The sequence below is a fragment of the Salvelinus fontinalis genome, chromosome 12, assembly GCF_029448725.1.
Source record: "Salvelinus fontinalis isolate EN_2023a chromosome 12, ASM2944872v1, whole genome shotgun sequence".
In the NCBI taxonomy this organism is placed as follows: Eukaryota; Metazoa; Chordata; class Actinopteri; order Salmoniformes; family Salmonidae; genus Salvelinus; species Salvelinus fontinalis.
The window spans coordinates 35,638,988-35,658,035 of NC_074676.1; the positions used below are offsets into that span (position 1 = coordinate 35,638,988).

General features: G+C 43.5%; 1 protein-coding gene across 4 annotated transcripts in view; it reads left to right on the forward strand.

The window, feature by feature from the left end:
* The window catches only part of LOC129867249 (protein strawberry notch homolog 2-like), a 113,461-nt gene that overhangs the window by 65,100 nt on the left and 29,313 nt on the right, over positions 1-19,048 (forward strand). For 3 of the 4 annotated variants that reach the window (XM_055940529.1, XM_055940528.1, XM_055940530.1), the window contains one exon: positions 17,316-17,474. In XM_055940529.1, the coding sequence (XP_055796504.1) occupies positions 17,316-17,474 (159 nt within the window). Of the gene's footprint in view, positions 1-5,323; positions 7,652-17,315; positions 17,475-19,048 lie in introns of those variants that run through there. The other variant, XM_055940531.1, reaches the window with a different exon arrangement.

Sequence of the window (19,048 nt, forward strand, 5' to 3'; positions counted from 1 at the left end):
TATCTATCTATCCACATCAAAGCTTTTCTACAACTATCTATCCACATCAAAGCTATACTACTATCTATCCGTCCACATGAAGGCTTTACTACTATCTCTCTCCACATGAAGTCTATACTACTATCCGTCCACACGAAGGCTGGACCACTATCTATCTATCCACTTGAAGGCTATACTACTGCTATCTATCTATCTGTCCAAATGAAGGCCATACTACTATCTATCCACATGATGGCTATACTACTATCTATCCACATGAAGGCTATACTACTGCTATCTATCCACATGAAGGCTATGCTACTATCTATCTACATGAAAGTTATACTACTATATCTATCTATCCACATGTCCATTGTGCTCTTGAGTGTAGTTATTGTTGTTCTCCTAACATCTGCTGCCCTGAGTGCTGCCAGAATAAAATGTGAGAGGAGTCCCCTTCTGTTACTCAGGCAGAAACTGATTGGCTTCGTCAAGGCAGATGAAATGGGAGTGTGTATGCTTGCGTGCGGTGTGTGTGAAGTGCTATGGCCCCTGTGTGCCCAGGATGGGAGGTGCACCCAGGCTCAGTAGAAGCTTGTTGTGGAAAGGCTTGACCTTTTCACATTTCAGACCGGTCAAACGGTGCTGCACTCAGTGGGTGGGGATGTGAATTTAGCTTGTGGCTCTCTCTCTCTCTCTGTGTATTCATGCTCGCTCACATGCGTGTTCACCTTAAATCAGAATGCATGTACAGTGCATTTGGAAAATATTCAGACCCCTTCCCTTTTTCCACATTTTGTTATCTTATTTTGTTACCTTACAGCCTTATTCTAAAATGTATTTAAAAAATACATATGTTTTACTCCTCAATCTACACACAGTACCCTATAATGACAAAGCAAGAATAGGTTTTTAAAAATGCTTGCAAATCTATTAATAATGTAAAAAATACCTTATTGACATAAGTATTCAGCCCCTTTGCTATGGGACTAGAAATTGAGCTCCTGTTTCCATTGATTTAAAAAAAGTTTTGGGGAAAAAAAACGTTTTTTTATTTAACCTTTTATTAAACAAGGCAAGTCAGTTAAGAACAAATTCTTATTTACAATGACGGCCTACCGGGGAACAGTGGGTTAACTGCCTTGTTCAGGGGCAGAGCGACAGATTTTTACCTCGTCAGCTCGGGTATTCGATCCAGCAACCTTTCGGTTACTGGCCCAACGCTCTAACCACTAAGGCTACATGCCGTCCCCGATCATCCTTGAGATGTTTCTACAACTTGATTGGAGTCCAACTGTGGTAAATTCAATTGATTGGACATGATTTGGAAAGACACACACCTGTCTATTTAACGTCCCACAGTTGACGGTGCATGTTAGAGAAAAACCAAGGCAGGATGTCGAAGTAATTGGCCGTAGAGCTCCGAGACAGGATTGTGTCAAGGCACAGATCTGGAAAAAGGTACGAAAAAATGTCTGCTGCATTGAAGGTCCCAAAGAACAGAGTTCCTCTGTGGAGATGGAAGTACCTTCCAGAAGGACAACCATCTCTGCAGCACTCCACCAATCAGGCCTTTATGGTAGAGTGGCCAGAAGGAAGCCACTCCTCAGTAAAAGGCACATGACAGCCCGTTTGGAGTTTGCCAAAAGGCACCTAAAGGACTCTCAGACCATGAGAAACAAGATTCTCTGGTCTGATGAAACCAAGGTTGAACTCTTTGGCCTGAATGCCAAGCGTCAAGTCTGGAGGAAACCTGGATCCATGCCTACGGTGAAGCATGGTGGTGGCAACATCATGCTGTGGGGATATTTATCAGCGGCAGGGATTAGGAGACTAGTCAGGATTGAGGGAAACGTAACGGAGCAAAGTACAGAGAGATTCCTTGATTTAAAACCTGCTCCAGAGCGCTCAAAACATCAGACTGGGGCAAAGGTTCACCTTCCAATGGGACAATGACCCTAAGCACACAGCCAAGACAATGCAGGAGTGAGTTCGGAACTAGTCTCTGAATGTCCTTGAGTGGCCCAAACAGAGCTTGGACTTGAACCCAAATCAAACACCTCTGGAGAGGCCTAAAGATAGCTGTGCAGCAACGCTCCCTATCTAACCTGACAGCTTGAGAGGATCTGCAGAGAAGAATGGGAGAAACTCCCCAAATATAGGTGTGCCAAGATTGTAGCATCATACCCAAGAAGAGTCGAGGCTGTAATCGCTGCCAAAGGTACTTCAACAAGGTACTGAGTAAAGGGTCTGAATACTTAAGTAATATTCATATGTGTTTTATTGTTAATACTTTTACAAAAATGTCTATTTTAGAATAAGGCTGTAACGTGGAAAGGTCAAGGGGTCTGAATACTTTCCGAATGCACTCTAAACCCATGGCTAGCATTCTTGCTAGAGAGAGTAGTTTCTGTGGCTTTATGCTAGCATGTTGTCACCGCATTTAGAAATGTAGCCACAGAAGGCTTGCATGGCAATGTGCGTGCAGCATGCACACACTGAGGATCTGGGTCACGAGCTCTGTCTCTCCACACAGGTCATCTGATTCGCTGTGCTGTGTAACATGATTCAGGGAAAATAAGAGAAATGCTGCCCTGCTTACTGGAAGAAGAATCATAGGAGAGCACTTTTTCTAACCACTCTCACCAGTAAGCCACAGTTAGAGTGAGGAGTATATCCACACATATTCAATGCTGAGTACACACACACACACACACACACACACACACACACACACACACACACACACACACACACACACACACACACACAGTGCACATACTCTTTCCTACTTCCTGATTGTCCCATGAAGTGTCCGGCTGTCTTTGTTTGATCTCAAATCTGTATGTTTGAACAGACCCGTTCTGCCTCCCACCCCCTCCTGTTAAAGTTTTTTTTTATATTTGTCACGTACACAGGATACAGCAGGTGTAAAACAGTATAGTGTAATGCTTACTTGTGTGCTCTTTCCCAACAATGCAATAATAATAATAGTAATAATATAGATAAGAAACAAATGAGAAATACCATAGGGGAAAAAAGACAAATGCCAAAAAATTGCTATAGTCGGTGCTTGCAAGACGGCAACCATACCGTAAGCCGCCACATTCTCCAAGGAGATAGAAAACTAAAGGCTTTAAAGGCCATGTTCAATTCTTCTGAAGCCCTGAATTGCAAAAGAAAGTGTCTGGATAATGTCCATTGACTTAACACCCCCGGGTTCTGTACCAAGTTATAGCTTCCCCCTTGTGCTTTGTTTATTCTAACTGAATCAAGCTAAATCGCTTGTTTTATTGTCTCTGCTTGTTTTTTGTTGCAGTAGAAAGCCCTACAGAAATGGCCCTGTTAGTTTAATAGTTAAGTCCAGAAGTTCTGAAATGCAGGTTTTATACCGTACTTGTTTTGCAAAGACAGTTCTCTTTCTTCTCTAATTCACGTCACAAATTGCCTGTTGGATGGCCAACTAAGTTCAGTGGTTGCCATGGCACTGTGAGGTTACCTACGCTGAGAGCTCTGTAAATGTTGTATATTTTATATTTTTTATGTTTTTTTTTGTTGCTTTTTAAAAAAGTATCATAATTGTGATGAAAAGTATATTTTTGGCTTATCACTAGGTAGCTGGCTGTTTTGGATTCAAATATTGCAGCCCCGGCTTTGTTTCATGTGTCGGGACGAATTGCAAGTACTGCATGCTGTGTCTAGAGATGGCAAAGAGGCTCAGGGACTGTTCTTAATCACTGCCAAGATGTGGTGGATTTTCGTGCGCTTTTCAGCAGCTGTGGCATCACCCAGGTGGGTGCTACATGTTTGGCAATGGAGAACCAGTATCTACGGAGGAGCGGGTCATGTGGAGGAACTGACCGTCGGAGAAGGAGATGTGGTGCACTGAAGCGCTCCGGGCTTGTTTGTCTGACTGTCTTTGTTTCTCTCTCGCTGTACCATCGATGCCTACTCTGCTGAAGCTACACTGCCTTTCCAATCCAAACTGCCTCAACTTCCAGCCTTTCATCAAAAGCCAAATGGAGACATAAAATCTCTATCTCTACCATCTCAATTTAAATGTTTGTTTTGCTTTTTATGCGCCTTGAGATCATTTTCTGTAATGAAAAGAGCTATCTATACAAGTTCAATACCTTTTTATTATTACTTCTATACCCGGAAGTTATTGTAAACAAATTGATTGCTACAGGTAGTCCTCCAATTGGTGGCATACAGCTAGCCTCGCAATTTGTGGGAAAGCAACATTTTGTGCTTTTGATGTTGCTTTTAAATGTTTAACACTCTTTGGTTCTGTCTCAGCAACAGATATATATATTTTTTTCAACAACAGCAGCAGCAGCCCCTGCCGCCACAGTTACTCTATTGTCCTGGGTTTGACACAGAGGGGTGAGATGACACTGCCGGCTTGAAAGAGGCAGCCTATCAGTGACTCATCCTTGCTGATGTCCCAATAGCTCAGTGACCGTTACAGGCCTGAGGATTCCCACAATCTCCCTCATGACACCACCCAGAGGCGCCACTCAGTCTGTCGGTCTCCATTTTGGACCAGACTAGCCCAGTGGAGGGGGGCAACACGGTGCCTCATCTCAGTTCCTGTTTGAAGAGTGCAGTGGCCCTGCACCATCCCTCTGCCAGGAAGGAAGATGGGATTGTGAAATATGTGATTGTTTCACATTCATCATTTCTTAAAGGAAATCAGGAGCTACAGTGCCTTCAGAAAGTATTCACACGCCTTGCCTTTTTTCCACATTTTGATAAAGTGGGATTAAAATTGATTTGTCATTTTCGGTCAATGATCTGCTCAAAATACTCTGTCAAAGTGGTAGAAAAATTCTAACATTTATTACAAATTATGGAAACATAAAACCCCAATTGTCACTTTCTGACCGTAGAGAGCTTTTATGTCTCTATTTTGGTTTGGTCAGGGTGTGATTTGGGTGGGCATTCTATGTTCATTTTTCTAGGTTTTGTATTTCTTTGTTTTGGCTGGGTGTGGTTCTCAATCAGGGACAACTGTTTATCGTTGTCTCTGATTGGGAACCATACTTAGGTAGCCTTTTCCCACCTGTGTTTTGTGGGTAGTTATTTTCTGTTTAGTGTTTTCTGCACCTGACAGGACTGTTTCGGTTTCGTTTATTCACTGTTTTTTTGTTCTAGTGTTCAGTTTAATAAAAATCATGAACACTTACCACGCTGCGCTTTGGTCCACTTCTTCAAGCAACGATGACCGTGACACCAATATATTGATTAGATAAGTGTTCAACCCCAATAGATGTTAGAAACATGTTTGGCAGCAATTACAGCTGTAAGTCTTTTGGAGTAAGTCTCTATTTGTTTTGCAAACTTGGATTGTATAATATTTTTATTTTATTTTTATTATTATTATTTTTCAAGCTCTGTGTAGTTAGTTGTTGATTATTGCTAGACCACTTGTATTTTTAGGTTATTGTCCTACTGAAAGGTGAATTCGTCTCCCAGTGTCTGTTGACAAGCAGAATGAACAGGTGCCTTGTTACAAACAGGATGTATGTTTTTGAGTATTTTTATTCTGTACAAGCTTCCTCCTTTTCACTCTGTTATTTAGGTTAGTATTGTGGAGTAACTACAATGTTGATGATCCATTCTCAGTTCTCTCATATCACAAGCATTAAACTCAGTAACTGTTTTATAAAATCACCATCAGCCTCTTGGTGAAATCCAGAAGCATTGTCCTTCTTATCCGGTAACTTAGTTTGGAAGGACGCCTGTATCTTCGTCGTGACTGGGTGTATTTATACCAACAAAGCCTAATGATTAACTACCATGATCAAAGAGATATTCCGCATCTGCTTTAAACATTTTTACACATCTATCAATTGGTGCCCTTTTTTGCGAGGCTTTGGAAAACTTCCCTGGTCTTTGTGGTTGAATCTGTGTTTAAAATGTGCTACTCTGTTGAGGGACCTTACAATTATCTGTGTGTGTGTGTGGGGTACAGAGATGGGGTGGTCATTCAAAAATCATGTTTACCACTGCTATTGAACACAGAATGTACACATTGAACACAGTCAATGTAACTTATGAACTTATTTAGGCTTGCTATAACAAAGGGGTTGAATAATTATTGACTCAAAACATTTAAACTTTAAATGTTTTATTAATTTGTCTAAATTTCTAAAAGCAAAATTCCACTTTGACATTATTGGGTATTGTGTGTAAGCTAGTTATGCAAAATCTCAATTTAATCAATTTTAAATTCAGGCTGTAACAGAACAAAATGTGAAAAAAGTAAAGCGGTGTGAATACTTTCTGAAGGCACTATCTTTTTAGTACTAGCTGATTTCTTTCATCTCTGTCTTATCATTCTCATTTATCAGTAGCCTTTCCCCCAGGTGTTTTTCCCCCAGGTGTTTTATTGATCACAGCCTTGTTTTCCATAAGCAGAGATGTCAGTTATGATGGATTGTGTCGGTGTCCGTAGTGCATCTGTGCAGGACTCGGGATGGGTTCAGATGTGGAGAAGACATCAGCTGTTTCTTTACCGTATACACATTTTTTTTGATAGCATATAGATCCTGATAGCATATGGATAGCATATAGATCCTGATAGCATATTGATAGCATATAGATCCTGATAGCATATTGATAGCATATAGATCCTGATAGCATGTTGATAGCATATAAATCCTGTCATTTTTCAGTTTGTATCACAGATAGGCCTATGGTGTACGTTATGGTGACTTATATATTAGATAGACTCGCTCGTTGTCTGTGTCTTTGCGGATAAGATATCAAAACTTTTCCCAGTATTTCTGAACCATGTAGCTACATATACTGTCAGTGTGAAACAGGTGCTTTGACAGTTTGGAATGACCTCTCCGTCTACTGTAGCACAACACTGATCAGTGACTGCCCATTCCATTAGCTCTTTAATTAGTTTGACATCTCAGCTCAGCAAAACTCAACCATTAGAAGTCCAGATCATTTCCACTTCAAGCAGCAGCAGTAGCAGCCTTGAAATGGAGCATAATCTGTCAGGCAGACAAAAGTCAGCGTCTGAAAATAAGTCTACCAACCAACCTCGAAATATAATAATCATTAAATACTGATCCCACACCATTAAACACAGCCGTAAGCAGCGGCTCTAGAGCCGCTAAAGAGGACCCAGCACGCAGCACTGTTTACACTACAAATGCGGTTGAGTTACACCATGTACAGTAAAATGAGCTTGACTGCCAGTAACTCTAGTCACTTACCAACAAAAGCATCATTTCCTGAAAGCTCCTCCTCCTTATGCTCCCCTCCCCTTTGCTCTCTCCCCAGCACCTTAGAGCATTGAGGAACTAGACTACAATCAATATGACTAAACCTCTATGCAAATACCTGTCAGCCCAGCCGTAGCAGGAAATGTGTGTGTTTTAGGGCAGTGTTTTCTGCCCAGAGCTTACCTGTAGTCTGCGTTGTCCAAATGTGTGTGTTGGTGTTCTGAGGAGCTGGTAGGGCCGTCTGCTATTGGGAAACATTACAGCTGTGAGGTGTTTCCACAGCTCCAGCACATGGAACGATCTGTCGTTGTAAGGGAAAGGTGAATTAGGGGTGTGTGGTCTTTCCGCCCAAAGCTTTTGGACTCATGGCTTCTATTCTGCCGCTTTGGACTAAACTCTATTCACAGTTGGGACGACCTCTTCCCAAGGTAAGGTTGGTCATCAGTAATTTATGTTGAAGTGTGTAAAGCAGGAGCTCTGTGTCTGGGGTGAACAATAATTTATAGATGTTTGCGGGGTGGCTGTTTTCATTTCTTTTCTTTTTTTACCGATGTGTTTGTTTGAAACTGTCACGTAGGTAATGGAGAATAAGTAGGTTTGGTGTTATCTGGTGGACTGATTTAGTTATTTATTTGTTTGCTTTCTGGAATGGGTTATTATTTAATATTCTTCCTTCTCCTTACACCTCCTTGGTAGAATAGAAATCGTCAGTACACCTAGGCCTCACCTCTTCTGCCTAGCTTGCATTATGGCCTCCTCTGACCTAGGTAGAATTAGTTAAAGTTGGGTTAAGTTCAGACATATATAGGCTAGGCTACTGCTCTATCAATAACTACTAATTACATGTTCATGTCAACAACAAAAAATCTGCTGCACATTCTCTTCACTCTTAGACATTGGACTGTGTTATATTCAATATGCTATTATAAATAAATAGATGATTATTGAATGAATATTATATCAAGCATATTGGTGGTTTTGGAGTTTGTTCTGTTTCACATTGGGCTTCCTATGCTGCTCGTCCCTGTTGGTGTTGCCAATCACGATAAACGCTGTCTGGACCACAGCCTTCCAGTAAGTCCTAGAACCTGATAGCTGCGCATGACCACCATACATACAGCAGAAGTGCCATGCTCTCTCCTCATCTCTCTATTCCAAGTATAGAGGACAGAACACAGTCATACATTCTCTGAATGTTTTTTGTTCTAAATTAATCTGGAATGTATACGATTTATGTTCATTCAGCTAATCACATGATTTGGCTGCAAGGTTGATATTATCAACAAATTCAGTGTTTTCATCACAATGCTCATTTTTACAGTTGAATCCGTGCGTCATGCAGTGGTCTGTGTCATGCTCTTTCATTGACGTCCAATGTACGCAGACAGACGGTATTTTTTCCAACAAGTGAGTGTAGAGTAGTCCACTGTAATACTTTCCCGGTCCAGAGGTGGTGTGTCTCTCTCGCTCTGTCTCTCTGTCTCTGTCTCTCTCTCTCTCTCTCTCTCTCTCTCTCTCTCTGTCTCTCTTTCTCTCTCTCTCTCTCTCTGTCTCTCTTTCTCTCTCTCTCTTTCTCTCTCTCTCTCTCTCTCTTTCTCTCTTTCTCTCTCTGTCTCTCTCTCTCTGTCTCTCTTTCTCTCTCTCTCTCTGTCTCTCTCTCTCTGTCTCTCTCTCTCTGTCTCTCTTTCTCTCTCTCTCTCTCTGTCTCTCTCTCTCTCTCTCTCTTTCTCTCTCTGGGAACCGGTAAATAACGTTATTTTACATTGCATTTACATTTTACATTCCGGGCATCTCTCTCTGTCTCTCTCTCTCTGTCTCTGTCTCTGTCTCTGTCTCTTGTCGTCTTGTCATCCTGTCGTCTTGTCTCTCTCTGTCTCTCGCTGTCTCTGTCTCGTCTCTTGTCATCCTGTCGTCCTGTCTGTCTCTGTCTCGTCTCTTGTCGTCTTGTCATGTCCACTGCAGATACAAGGGAGTCAGCACTATTTTAGGCCCGGATTGGCAGCAAGACATGTTTTACTGGAACTGGGAGACCGGAAGGTTAACTGAGTTCATGGGCTTCTGGTGTTGGAGTGCCAGTGTGTGGGGTGGGATTTTAGAGGGGGCTTTTTTTTCTTCAGCCAATTCCATTCCAAATCAAAAGATAAACTGGCATTAAAAGATATATGTCATTGTAATTTTGATTAAAACCAGGGGTTGGAAGCAAAATTATTTTCCAATTGTTTCGTTCTGAACAGAACCACACATTATTTTTGCATTCCATTCCACTGTTCCAACCAGCAAAATAAAGTTCTGAACCGGTTTGAACCAAACAACTGTTTATCGTTCCTTTCTGTTCCTTTTTAAACCTCTGAATTAATTTTATTTTGACATTTAACTCAACATTAAATTACTTCACCAATGGATAGAGCAGCTTGCTATGGAGCGGGCAAGCTATGGAGCAGGCAAGCTATGTACATGCATTGGACAGACAAGTAGGGTGCAACATGCGACTGAAATTTTGCAGGTGAGGAGAGCGCTGGGCATGAAGCACTGGGTATTTTTGTTATGACATGCATTATCTGAATTATGCTCACATAATTATACCTACAGAGGAGCAGCTTCAATGGAGGAACTTTGAATTTCTTTGAAATTCAGAGTTGGCGTAACTAACGTTGGACCAGAGCTAGCCCTTGACCATGACTCTCAGTTCCATTACATTACACATAATGCTGCCAAGTTTTCCAGAGCTAAACCAGAACTAGCAACAAGCTAACAAGCTTGTTAACTACTGGAAGTAGTTTGAGTGACAGTGGGGGCTTTGCGTATGCGCATTGTTCCGTTTTTGTGGGACTGGGAAAAAATGCCCGGAATGTAAAATAACGTTATTTACCGGTTACCATTCTTTTAAAATAATGGTTCTCTTCCAGAACATTGAAGATCACTTTCACTCTCGGTTCTGGTTCTGTTCCTTGAAAATTTGCGTTTTTTTTCTGTTTTCTTTTATTTGTTCCCTTGAACTGGTCCTAACCCTGGTCAAAACTGAAAAGATTTTTGTTTTGGATTTAATTTATTTGAGCCTATTTAGTGTGTCCATAATATGGATATTGACATTGTAAGTGTTGTGGAGTGTGATGCAATCTTAGGCTGCACAATAACCAGGCAATTCTTGGGAACTGAGTTATCTGACGTCAGCACCCTGATGAATCCATTTCCCTTAAGCCATGAGAATGCAGGCTCACATCTGCCCCCCACCCCAAAACACACTCACAACTGCACACGCACAATATCAACTTGACCGGTTTTGTTTCCTCTTAGGTGTGTGTTGCTTTTATTTGTTCTGATTCCTGAGTCACACGTGGTGCTGGTTTACGGTAAGCTTCAGAGTCCCACCCTCTTTGTTTTTCAGAGACAATGGGTGCATCTCAATACTCCTTTCTGTCATCTGCACTGTTCTGAAGAAAGAAAGAAATAAAGATGGGTGAAAGTGATATGAATATCCACCATTAAAAAAAGTGATATCACCTGTCCAGTTCTTTCACAGTGCAGATTTCGATAAAGAAAGAAAGCAGGAGAGGAAGACAAATTATACTATAGACCTGCTCCCAGTGTGTGTCAGCTGCTCTCCACCCAGCCCTTCTGTACTTCCTATTGGCAGAGAGATCACTGGGGCCGCTGACTGCTGCCCTCCTTTTGGGCTAACCCTCTTCCCTATCGGGTGACTAGCTTATTCAGATTTCTTATTAAAGCTGACTAAGTTGACTGTGAGCTCATTGTTGCACGGAAGAAGAGAGGTGTTCCGTGTAAGAGAATTGAGCATTGCGTAACATTCAGATATAAATGTGCTGTTTACACCATACATTATTGTCTGGTGTGTAGAACAGACACTTCTACATTACATTTCTCTTATCTTAACGTTGTACCCGTCTGAATGCATTTTATGGTGGTGCTGCTGTTGGAGTCCTTCGCTCCCTGCCAACCCAAAACAGACAAAGCCATCTCAGCAGGCCTCATAGCCAACTGTATTCTTTTTTAATCATTAAAATATGATAGCCTGCTATGGCATTCTTTTATTATTGAAAAGTGTGCAAGCATTGGAAAGTTCCAGAGGCCAGCTTCCCTTCTTTCCTGTGGCTGGGCAGGACGTAAAGGCCTCTGTGGGTATCCCTGTACAGCATGTTAGGTGATGTGGGTAACAAACTGCCTGGGATAAAATAATCCAGACCGCTCCGTGGCCCCAGGCCATCCGTCAGGCTCTGGTGACAGCAGTAGGTACTGGGTTCCATTCAGGGACCACGTGACCCACACAGGCCCCTGGAGACAGGTGGGGCTTCCTCCTCCTGCCGTCCCTCCTACACAACAGTTGCTGACCCCTGTCCCAGACAGACACTGATTTTAAGGTCTGTTTTACGTCCCCTACCTGGAATTAAAAGGTTAGGATTGGAGGAGGGTAAGTTGTTTCCACACAAGCTACTGCTGTTGGGAGTGTTTCAACCAGCTGTGTTGGCGTCCGGCACTGTGGACAGTGATGTCATCAACTTGAGTCCACACAGGCTGGCATATTGGAACTTCACAGAACTACTTGGCTCCTGACCTAATGCCATGGGATTTAAAAGAGCCATGATTGGAGAAAGGGTGTACAATTGATTTACTTTTTAATAGACCACACAGCAGTGGAGAGGAAAGAAGGACGTCTGTGTTGTCATTCTGCTAAAAACACTAGCTACAGCAAATGTTGGGTAGAAAAACATCCAAACAAAACATCACAATGAGAGTTTGTTGTCTTGAGACGTACTGGATGTCTGTGTGACTCTCCACTTCCTGGGCTGGCCTGGCTGAGTAGAGGGGGATTCCCTGGCTGCCTCGTCAGCTTCTTTGGAGGAGGAGGAGGAAGAAGTGGTGGTTAGGGCTTCAGGAAGTCTGCTTATTCCCTCTGGGGTGGGGGGGGTGAGGAAGAAGTGGTGGTTAAGGGTTTCAGGAAGTCTGCTTATTCCCTCTGGGGTGGGGGGGTGAGGAAGAAGTGGTGGTTAAGGGTTTCAGGAAGTCTGCTTATTCCCTCTGGGGTGGGGGGGTGAGGAAGAAGTGGTGGTTAGGACTTCAGGAAGTCAACCTATTCCCTCTGGGGTGGGGTGGGGGTGGGGGGGGGGGGGGGGGGCGAGGAAGAAGTGGTGGTTAGGGCTTCAGGAAGTCAACTTATTCCCTCTGGGGTGGGGGGGGGCGAGGAAGAAGTGGTGGTTAGGGCTTCAGGAAGTCAACTTATTCCCTCTGTGGTGGGGGGGCGAGGAAGAAGTGGTGGTTAGGGCTTCAGGAAGTCAACTTATTCCCTCTGGGGTGGGGGGGCGAGGAAGAAGTGGTGGTTAGGGCTTCAGGAAGTCAACTTATTCCCTCTGGGGTGGGGGGGGCGAGGAAGAAGTGGTGGTTAGGGCTTCAGGAAGTCTGCTTATTCCCTCTGGGGTGGGGGGGGGTGAGAAAGAAGTGGTGGTTAGGGCTTCAGGAAGTCTGCTTATTCCCCCTGGGGTGGGGGGGCGAGGAAGAAGTGGTGGTTAGGGCTTCAGGAAGTCTGCTTATTCCCCCTGGGGTGGGGGGGCGAGGAAGAAGTGGTGGTTAGGGCTTCAGGAAGTCTGCTTATTCCCCCTGGGGTGAGGGGGAATTCAAACCTAGGATTAGCTTATCCACACCACCAAATAAAAACCTTTACTATTAGTGGATAAAATGTCAAACTGACCTAAGATGAGTGTAATACGGGCAACTTCATCTGGGAGCTGAAATGGGCAAGAGAGAAACACTATTGTATATTACGACTTCCTGAAAAGATAGACATACGTTCTTGAGCTGAACCGAGAAGAGCCATGCCTTCTACAGTTGCTGAACAATGACCAGCCTCATGTCTTATCTCAAACCTGCTATGTAAAGCTACTATCATTATTTTAATTATGTTGGGAAAGGCCCCCCCCTCCCTGGATGCCTTAAGTGACGTACACACAGTCATGACACTGATAAATGATGATTTCATGGTTGACATTTATTCTTAAGGACTCCTTGGCCAGATACGGGATGTTTGTTTTGTTATTAAATGTGTTTACTTCACATGACAAGTAAAATAAGAATGTCGGCTAGCTAAAAGACATCCAGTACAAGATGGCCCAATTAACAACAAATACAGATATTTGTGAGGGATTCATGTCTGATTGCTTTGTCATTGGCAGTGCTGCTTTAACTCAGGAGGCAGTCAACACAGTCATCTCAGACCCAGCAGTGTATGCGTTGCCTTGCTTTCTGACAGGGATGCTAATTGCAGCGATTCTTTACTCTCAATGTTTCCATTACTCAATGCAGCCAGACAACTGCCATTATCCCAGGCTCTCAAACATGATTTAGTGCGTGTGTGTCTCTGTGGTTACATCCAGGGGGTTGTATCATGTGACTGAAGGATTGTGGAAAGGGGGCCTACAGGTACTGTATATATGGGCATGAATGTGGTTTTCCTCTGTGTGTGGGTCAGGATGATGAGAAAAGGAGAATGCTGGGTTAAGCACTAAAACAGGAGAAAGTGAAGTGTAAGAGGAACCTGTGAAGGACTGGCTTTGTGTGATGACATGAGGACTGACCCACAAACTGGGAACTAGCCGACCAACACGCATCTCTGCCGTCTCATAAATGAACGCACAACTTGTCCTGGATTTTCACTTTGAAATCCTTTTCTCTCACAAAAACCATACACTGTCTGCTACCACTCACTCTCTCACACACACACGCATGAGCCTGCATGTGCATGCACGGACACACACCACTCACTCATTCACAGATTTCTCCATGTTTCCCATTGCTCGCTCACTCTACCATCTCCATGTTTTGTCCTGTGAGGATTAGGAGCCAGGCAGTCTGTGGCTGTTGTTGGCCAGATTACCATCAGTGCAGTTGGAATTCAGGCCTTATCTCTGCCTCACAGAACATCATCTTAGCTGCAGCACCAGCCGCCTTGCTGCGGGAACTAATAGTGCTTTACCAGTCACACTTGCCTTGCTTCACATTTATTAAGAAAAATACATTCCAGTCTGCTCGGGTTATTCTCTCTCCCTCTCCTCTCGCTCTCTCTGTGAGTGGAGATTCGTGGAGCTGGAGGTCCAATTGGTTGGTGATTTTAGAGAAGAACGACCTTGGCCATGATGTTTGGGTAGGGGGCTGTTTCTGTTTGTTCATAATCAAAGCTCTTATCCTGGCTCTTCTGGGAAAGGCTGCCGTCTCATCTTTGCTTTGATGATAAGGTTCGTCCTGTCTGAGCAGGAGGGGGGGGGAAAAGGACGTCATTATTTCTGATATCTGACAGTTCATGACAATATCAATTTGTCAATCAATAAACAAAATGTGCATGTGCATGCTACATCGTCTGGTCTTTTTGTGGTGAGTCTAATTGTAGGTCAGAGGATGCCTAGTTTCTAGTGTAAGAGAGTATGAAGCCCTTCCTTATGTTCACTGTAGAACGGAATTCATCACTAAGCTTGTGTTTCCACTGTAGGAACTGCTGAGCAATTGGGGGGAGGGGTGTAGTATATGTCTGCCTCTGGTTACATTTTGTTCCTCCTTGTTTACTAATCACTCTTCTGCCGGAACAGCCACGTTTCTTGGAATGGTGGTGGGAGAGGCACTGGTGGAGGAATGGAGGGGGGAGAGTTTCCAGGGATCGTCTCGGCTTCTCTTCCCCATTTCTCTTCTGTCACACACAAAAAATGCAGCTGTTCCATTTTAGCTGGCCACAGGCACAAAACTTCAAGAGGCTGCTTTCAGAGCTCAAGTCTGATCTTGCCCTAGCAGAGCGAACACATGCACAAGTGCACACACACACGACACAACCAGGAGTGTAATCAGAGCGCTTCCAGTAAACACTGATTAGCTGAGTGCTGTGCCCTTGCAAAACCTCTCTTTAGGAGTTCTTTACCACCCTTAAGACACATATATATCACACACACAACCGCACCACTCATCCTGCTCCTCTGACCTTGTAAACACACACACAGACCCTGTTGGCCGGCTTCTAGACCCCTTAGGGTTCCCCTAGAGCTGCTATCCTGCCTATTATAGTCCCTCTCTTGTCCTCGCTGGTCGGTTGTGAAACCTCCCAGCCTGGGGTGTGTACGTACATTACATGACCAAAAGTATGTGGACACCTGCTCGTCGAACATCTCACTCTAAAATTATGGGCATTAATATGGAGTTGGTCCCCCCTTCGCTGCTATAACAGTCTCCACTCTTCTGGGAAGGCTTTCCACTCGAAGTTGGAACATTGCTGTGGGGACTTGTTTCCATTCAGCCACGACCAGTAGTGAGGTCGGACACTGATGTTGGGCGCTTAGACCTGGTTCGCTGTCGGCGTTCCAATTCTTCCCAAAGGTGTAAGCTCTTCGCGCTTCTGGCGGGCCATGCGCCTGCAGGCTGACTTCGGTCGTCAATTGAATGGTGTTTCCTCCAATACATTGGTGCAGCTTGCTTCTGGGTTAAGCGAGAAAGTGTTAAGGAGCGCGGTTTGGTGGGTCGTTTCGGAGGACGCATGACTCGACCTTCGCCTCTCCCGGGCACGTTGGGGAGTTGCAGCGATGAGACAAGATCGCAATTGGATATCACGATATTGGGGAGAAAAAGGGGGTAAAGTACAAAATTAAACAGTTGACCAGGGCAGACATTTTATAAACTGACTTGTTGGAAAGGACGCATCCTGTGATGGTGCCACGTTGAAAGTCACTGAACTCTTCAGTAAGGCCATTCTACTGTCAATGTTTGTCTATGGAGATTGCATGGCTTTGTGCTCGATTTTATACACCTGTCAGCAATGGGTGTGGCCGAAATAGCCGAATCCACTAATTTGAAGGGGTGTCCACATACTTTTGTATATATAGTGTATGTTCTGTAGTATGTAGAGTGTAGTCACTCTGGCTAAGCCCCTTCTTCCCACATAATCTAGTAATGTACACAGCACAACTGTACTCTTATTGACCGTGGAAAATGTTTCAGTAACAGCTTGTGCGACGAGCATGTTTTCCATTCTTTTTAGGCTTCATTTTGAGTGTATTGCTCTGCTGTAGGATCTTACTGTGCTGGACAGGGTGTCCTACCTGCTGTCCCTAGTCAGTCCTTTGATATTAGATAGTGTTTTATTCCATGGTGTATATCTGTCTTTGGCTGCTGGGTCATCTGTGGTTGGAGCCCCTGCTCTTGTTATGCAACGCTGGGCTAAGTTGATGCATTGGCCTCTGGGTGGTTCCACTGAACTGAAGTGTGGGGGTGTGGGAGCCTCTACCAATGACCGACCAGCCAATCATACTGTGGGAACACTATACACATAGTTACCAACTCTTGTATTTAAGCACGCACTCACACATACAGTACATAAACCCACACAAATACATTTACGAGCACACGTGTGTATTACATCACCACACACACACACACACTCTTTCTCTCACACACACACGCACACACACACAGTGTCGGGTCCTAGACATGGCATCTCCTCCATGGGGCTTGTCTCTCTCTCCCACCCTCTCTCTGGGTCCATGTTTATAGGTCTCAGGGGGTGCCTGTGGGAGGTAGTTAGTGAACATGGCAAATGGAGCTGCTACAATATGAATGGAGAGGGTCTGGAAGGCAGCCATGCCTGAAATGAGAGACACAGACGCTCCACACACACATTCACATCTGTCTAATTAGGCTATGCTCTCCAGAGAGAGTGGTATGTTGGCTGAGGACCAGGCCTAGTGTGTCGTCATGTCCCTCCCTTAACCTCTGTATGAGAAGTACAACTGCTCTGTTATGCTTGTAGAATAAGATTTAGGTCAAATTTGTTGTCACAAAATCATCATGCATAATATGTTATATTGCATAATGAATATTCAGAACATACTGGAAGCAGTTTGATTGTACAGTGTGTGCTTTTTGGCATTGGATATTTTTTTGTAATAACAATGGTAAACCAAGGAATAATCCCACAGTACAAAGATAAACAACTGTCCTTGTTATACCCCATGGAATCTGCTGACATAAAAAGGTGCCAGCAGCACTAACTTGATCCAGAAAGGAGAGAATGAACTAACGTATTGTCTGTTGCCCTGTCTCTGTTTCCAGGACCTGTCCTGCATCGATGACCTCTCCAACTCTCTATTCTCCTCTCCGGCCGACTCGCTGTCAGACTACGCCGATGCCCAGGCCTTCATCCCCACAGATAACCTGGCCCACGTGCCCACGATATGGGACATAAACACACCAGCACAGAGCCAGCTGGAGGTGAGGGGACCTGACTACGCGCGCACACACACAGAGAGAGAGAGAGACTCTCACTCATACACACTCACACACAGAAATAAACACGTCAGAAAACACACAAGTCGTTTTCTTTTTCTCACACAAAACAAGGAAACCTGCATAACTGCCTTCAGAAACTATTCATACCCCTTGACATATTCCAAATTTTCTTGTTACAGCCTGAATTCAAAATGTATTCATGTCAAAGTGAAAACATGTTTTTAGACATTTTTTCAAATGCATTGAAAATGAAATACAGAAATATATCATTTACATAAGGATTCACACCTCTGAGTCAATACTTTGTAAAAGCACCTTTGGCAGCATTACAGCTGTGAGTCTTCCTGGGAAAGTCTCTAAGAGTTTTTCACACCTGGAGTGTGCAACATTTGCTCATTATTCTTTTCAAAATTCTTATAGCTCTGTCAAATTGGTTGTTGATCATTGCTAGACAACTATGTTCACATCTTGGGATAGATTTTCAAGTAGATTTAAGTCAAAACTGTTTCTCGGCCACTCAGGAACATTCACTGTCTACTTGTTAAGCAACTCCAGTGGAGATTAGGCTCTTTAGGTTATTGTCCTGCTGAAAATTGAATTAATCTCCCAGTGTCTGGTGGAAAGCAGACTGAACCAGGTTTTCCTCTAGGATTTTGCCTATGCTTAGCTCCATTACGTTAATTGCTTTGCCATATTTTTTGTGGCATTACTTTAGTGCCTTTTTGCAAATAGGATGCTTGTTTTGGAATTATGTACAGGCTTCCTTCTTTTTACTCTGTCAATTAGGTTAATGTTGTTGATCCATCCTATCACAGCCATTAAACTCTGTAACTATTTTAAAGTCACCTTTAGCCTCGTGAAATCCCTGAGCGGTTTCCTTCCTCTCTGACAACTGAGTTAGGAAGGACACCTGTATCTTTGTAGTGACTGGGTGTATTGATACACCATCCAAAGTGTAATTAATAACTTCAACATGCTCAAAAGGGATGTTCAATGTCTGCTTTTACAGATTTTACCCATCTACCAATAGGTGCCCTTCTTTACGAGGCATTGGAAAACCTCCCTGGTCTTTGAGCTTGAATCTGTGTTTGAAATTCACTGCTCGTCTGAGGGACCTTACAGATAAATGTATGTGTGGGGTACAGATGAGGTAGTCATTCAAAAATCATATTAAACATTCCATTTATTATGGGACTTGTTAAGCAAATGTTTACTCCTTATTTAGGCTTTCCACAATTAAGGGGTTGATTTCTTACTGACTCCCGGGTGGCGCAGAGGTCTAAGGCACTGCATCTCAGTGCTAGAGTTAACACTACAGACCCTGATTCGATCCCGGGCTGTATCATAACCGGCCGTGATCAGGAGTCCAATAGGGCGGCGCACAATTGGCCCAGCGTAGTCCGGGTTAGGGGAGGGTTTGGCCGGGGTAGGCTGTCATTGTAAAATATGAATTTGTTCTTAACTGACTTGCCTGGTTAAATAAAAATTTTATTTAAGCTTTTTATTTTTGTATTAATTTGTGAACATTTTGAAAAACTTAATTCCACTTTGACATT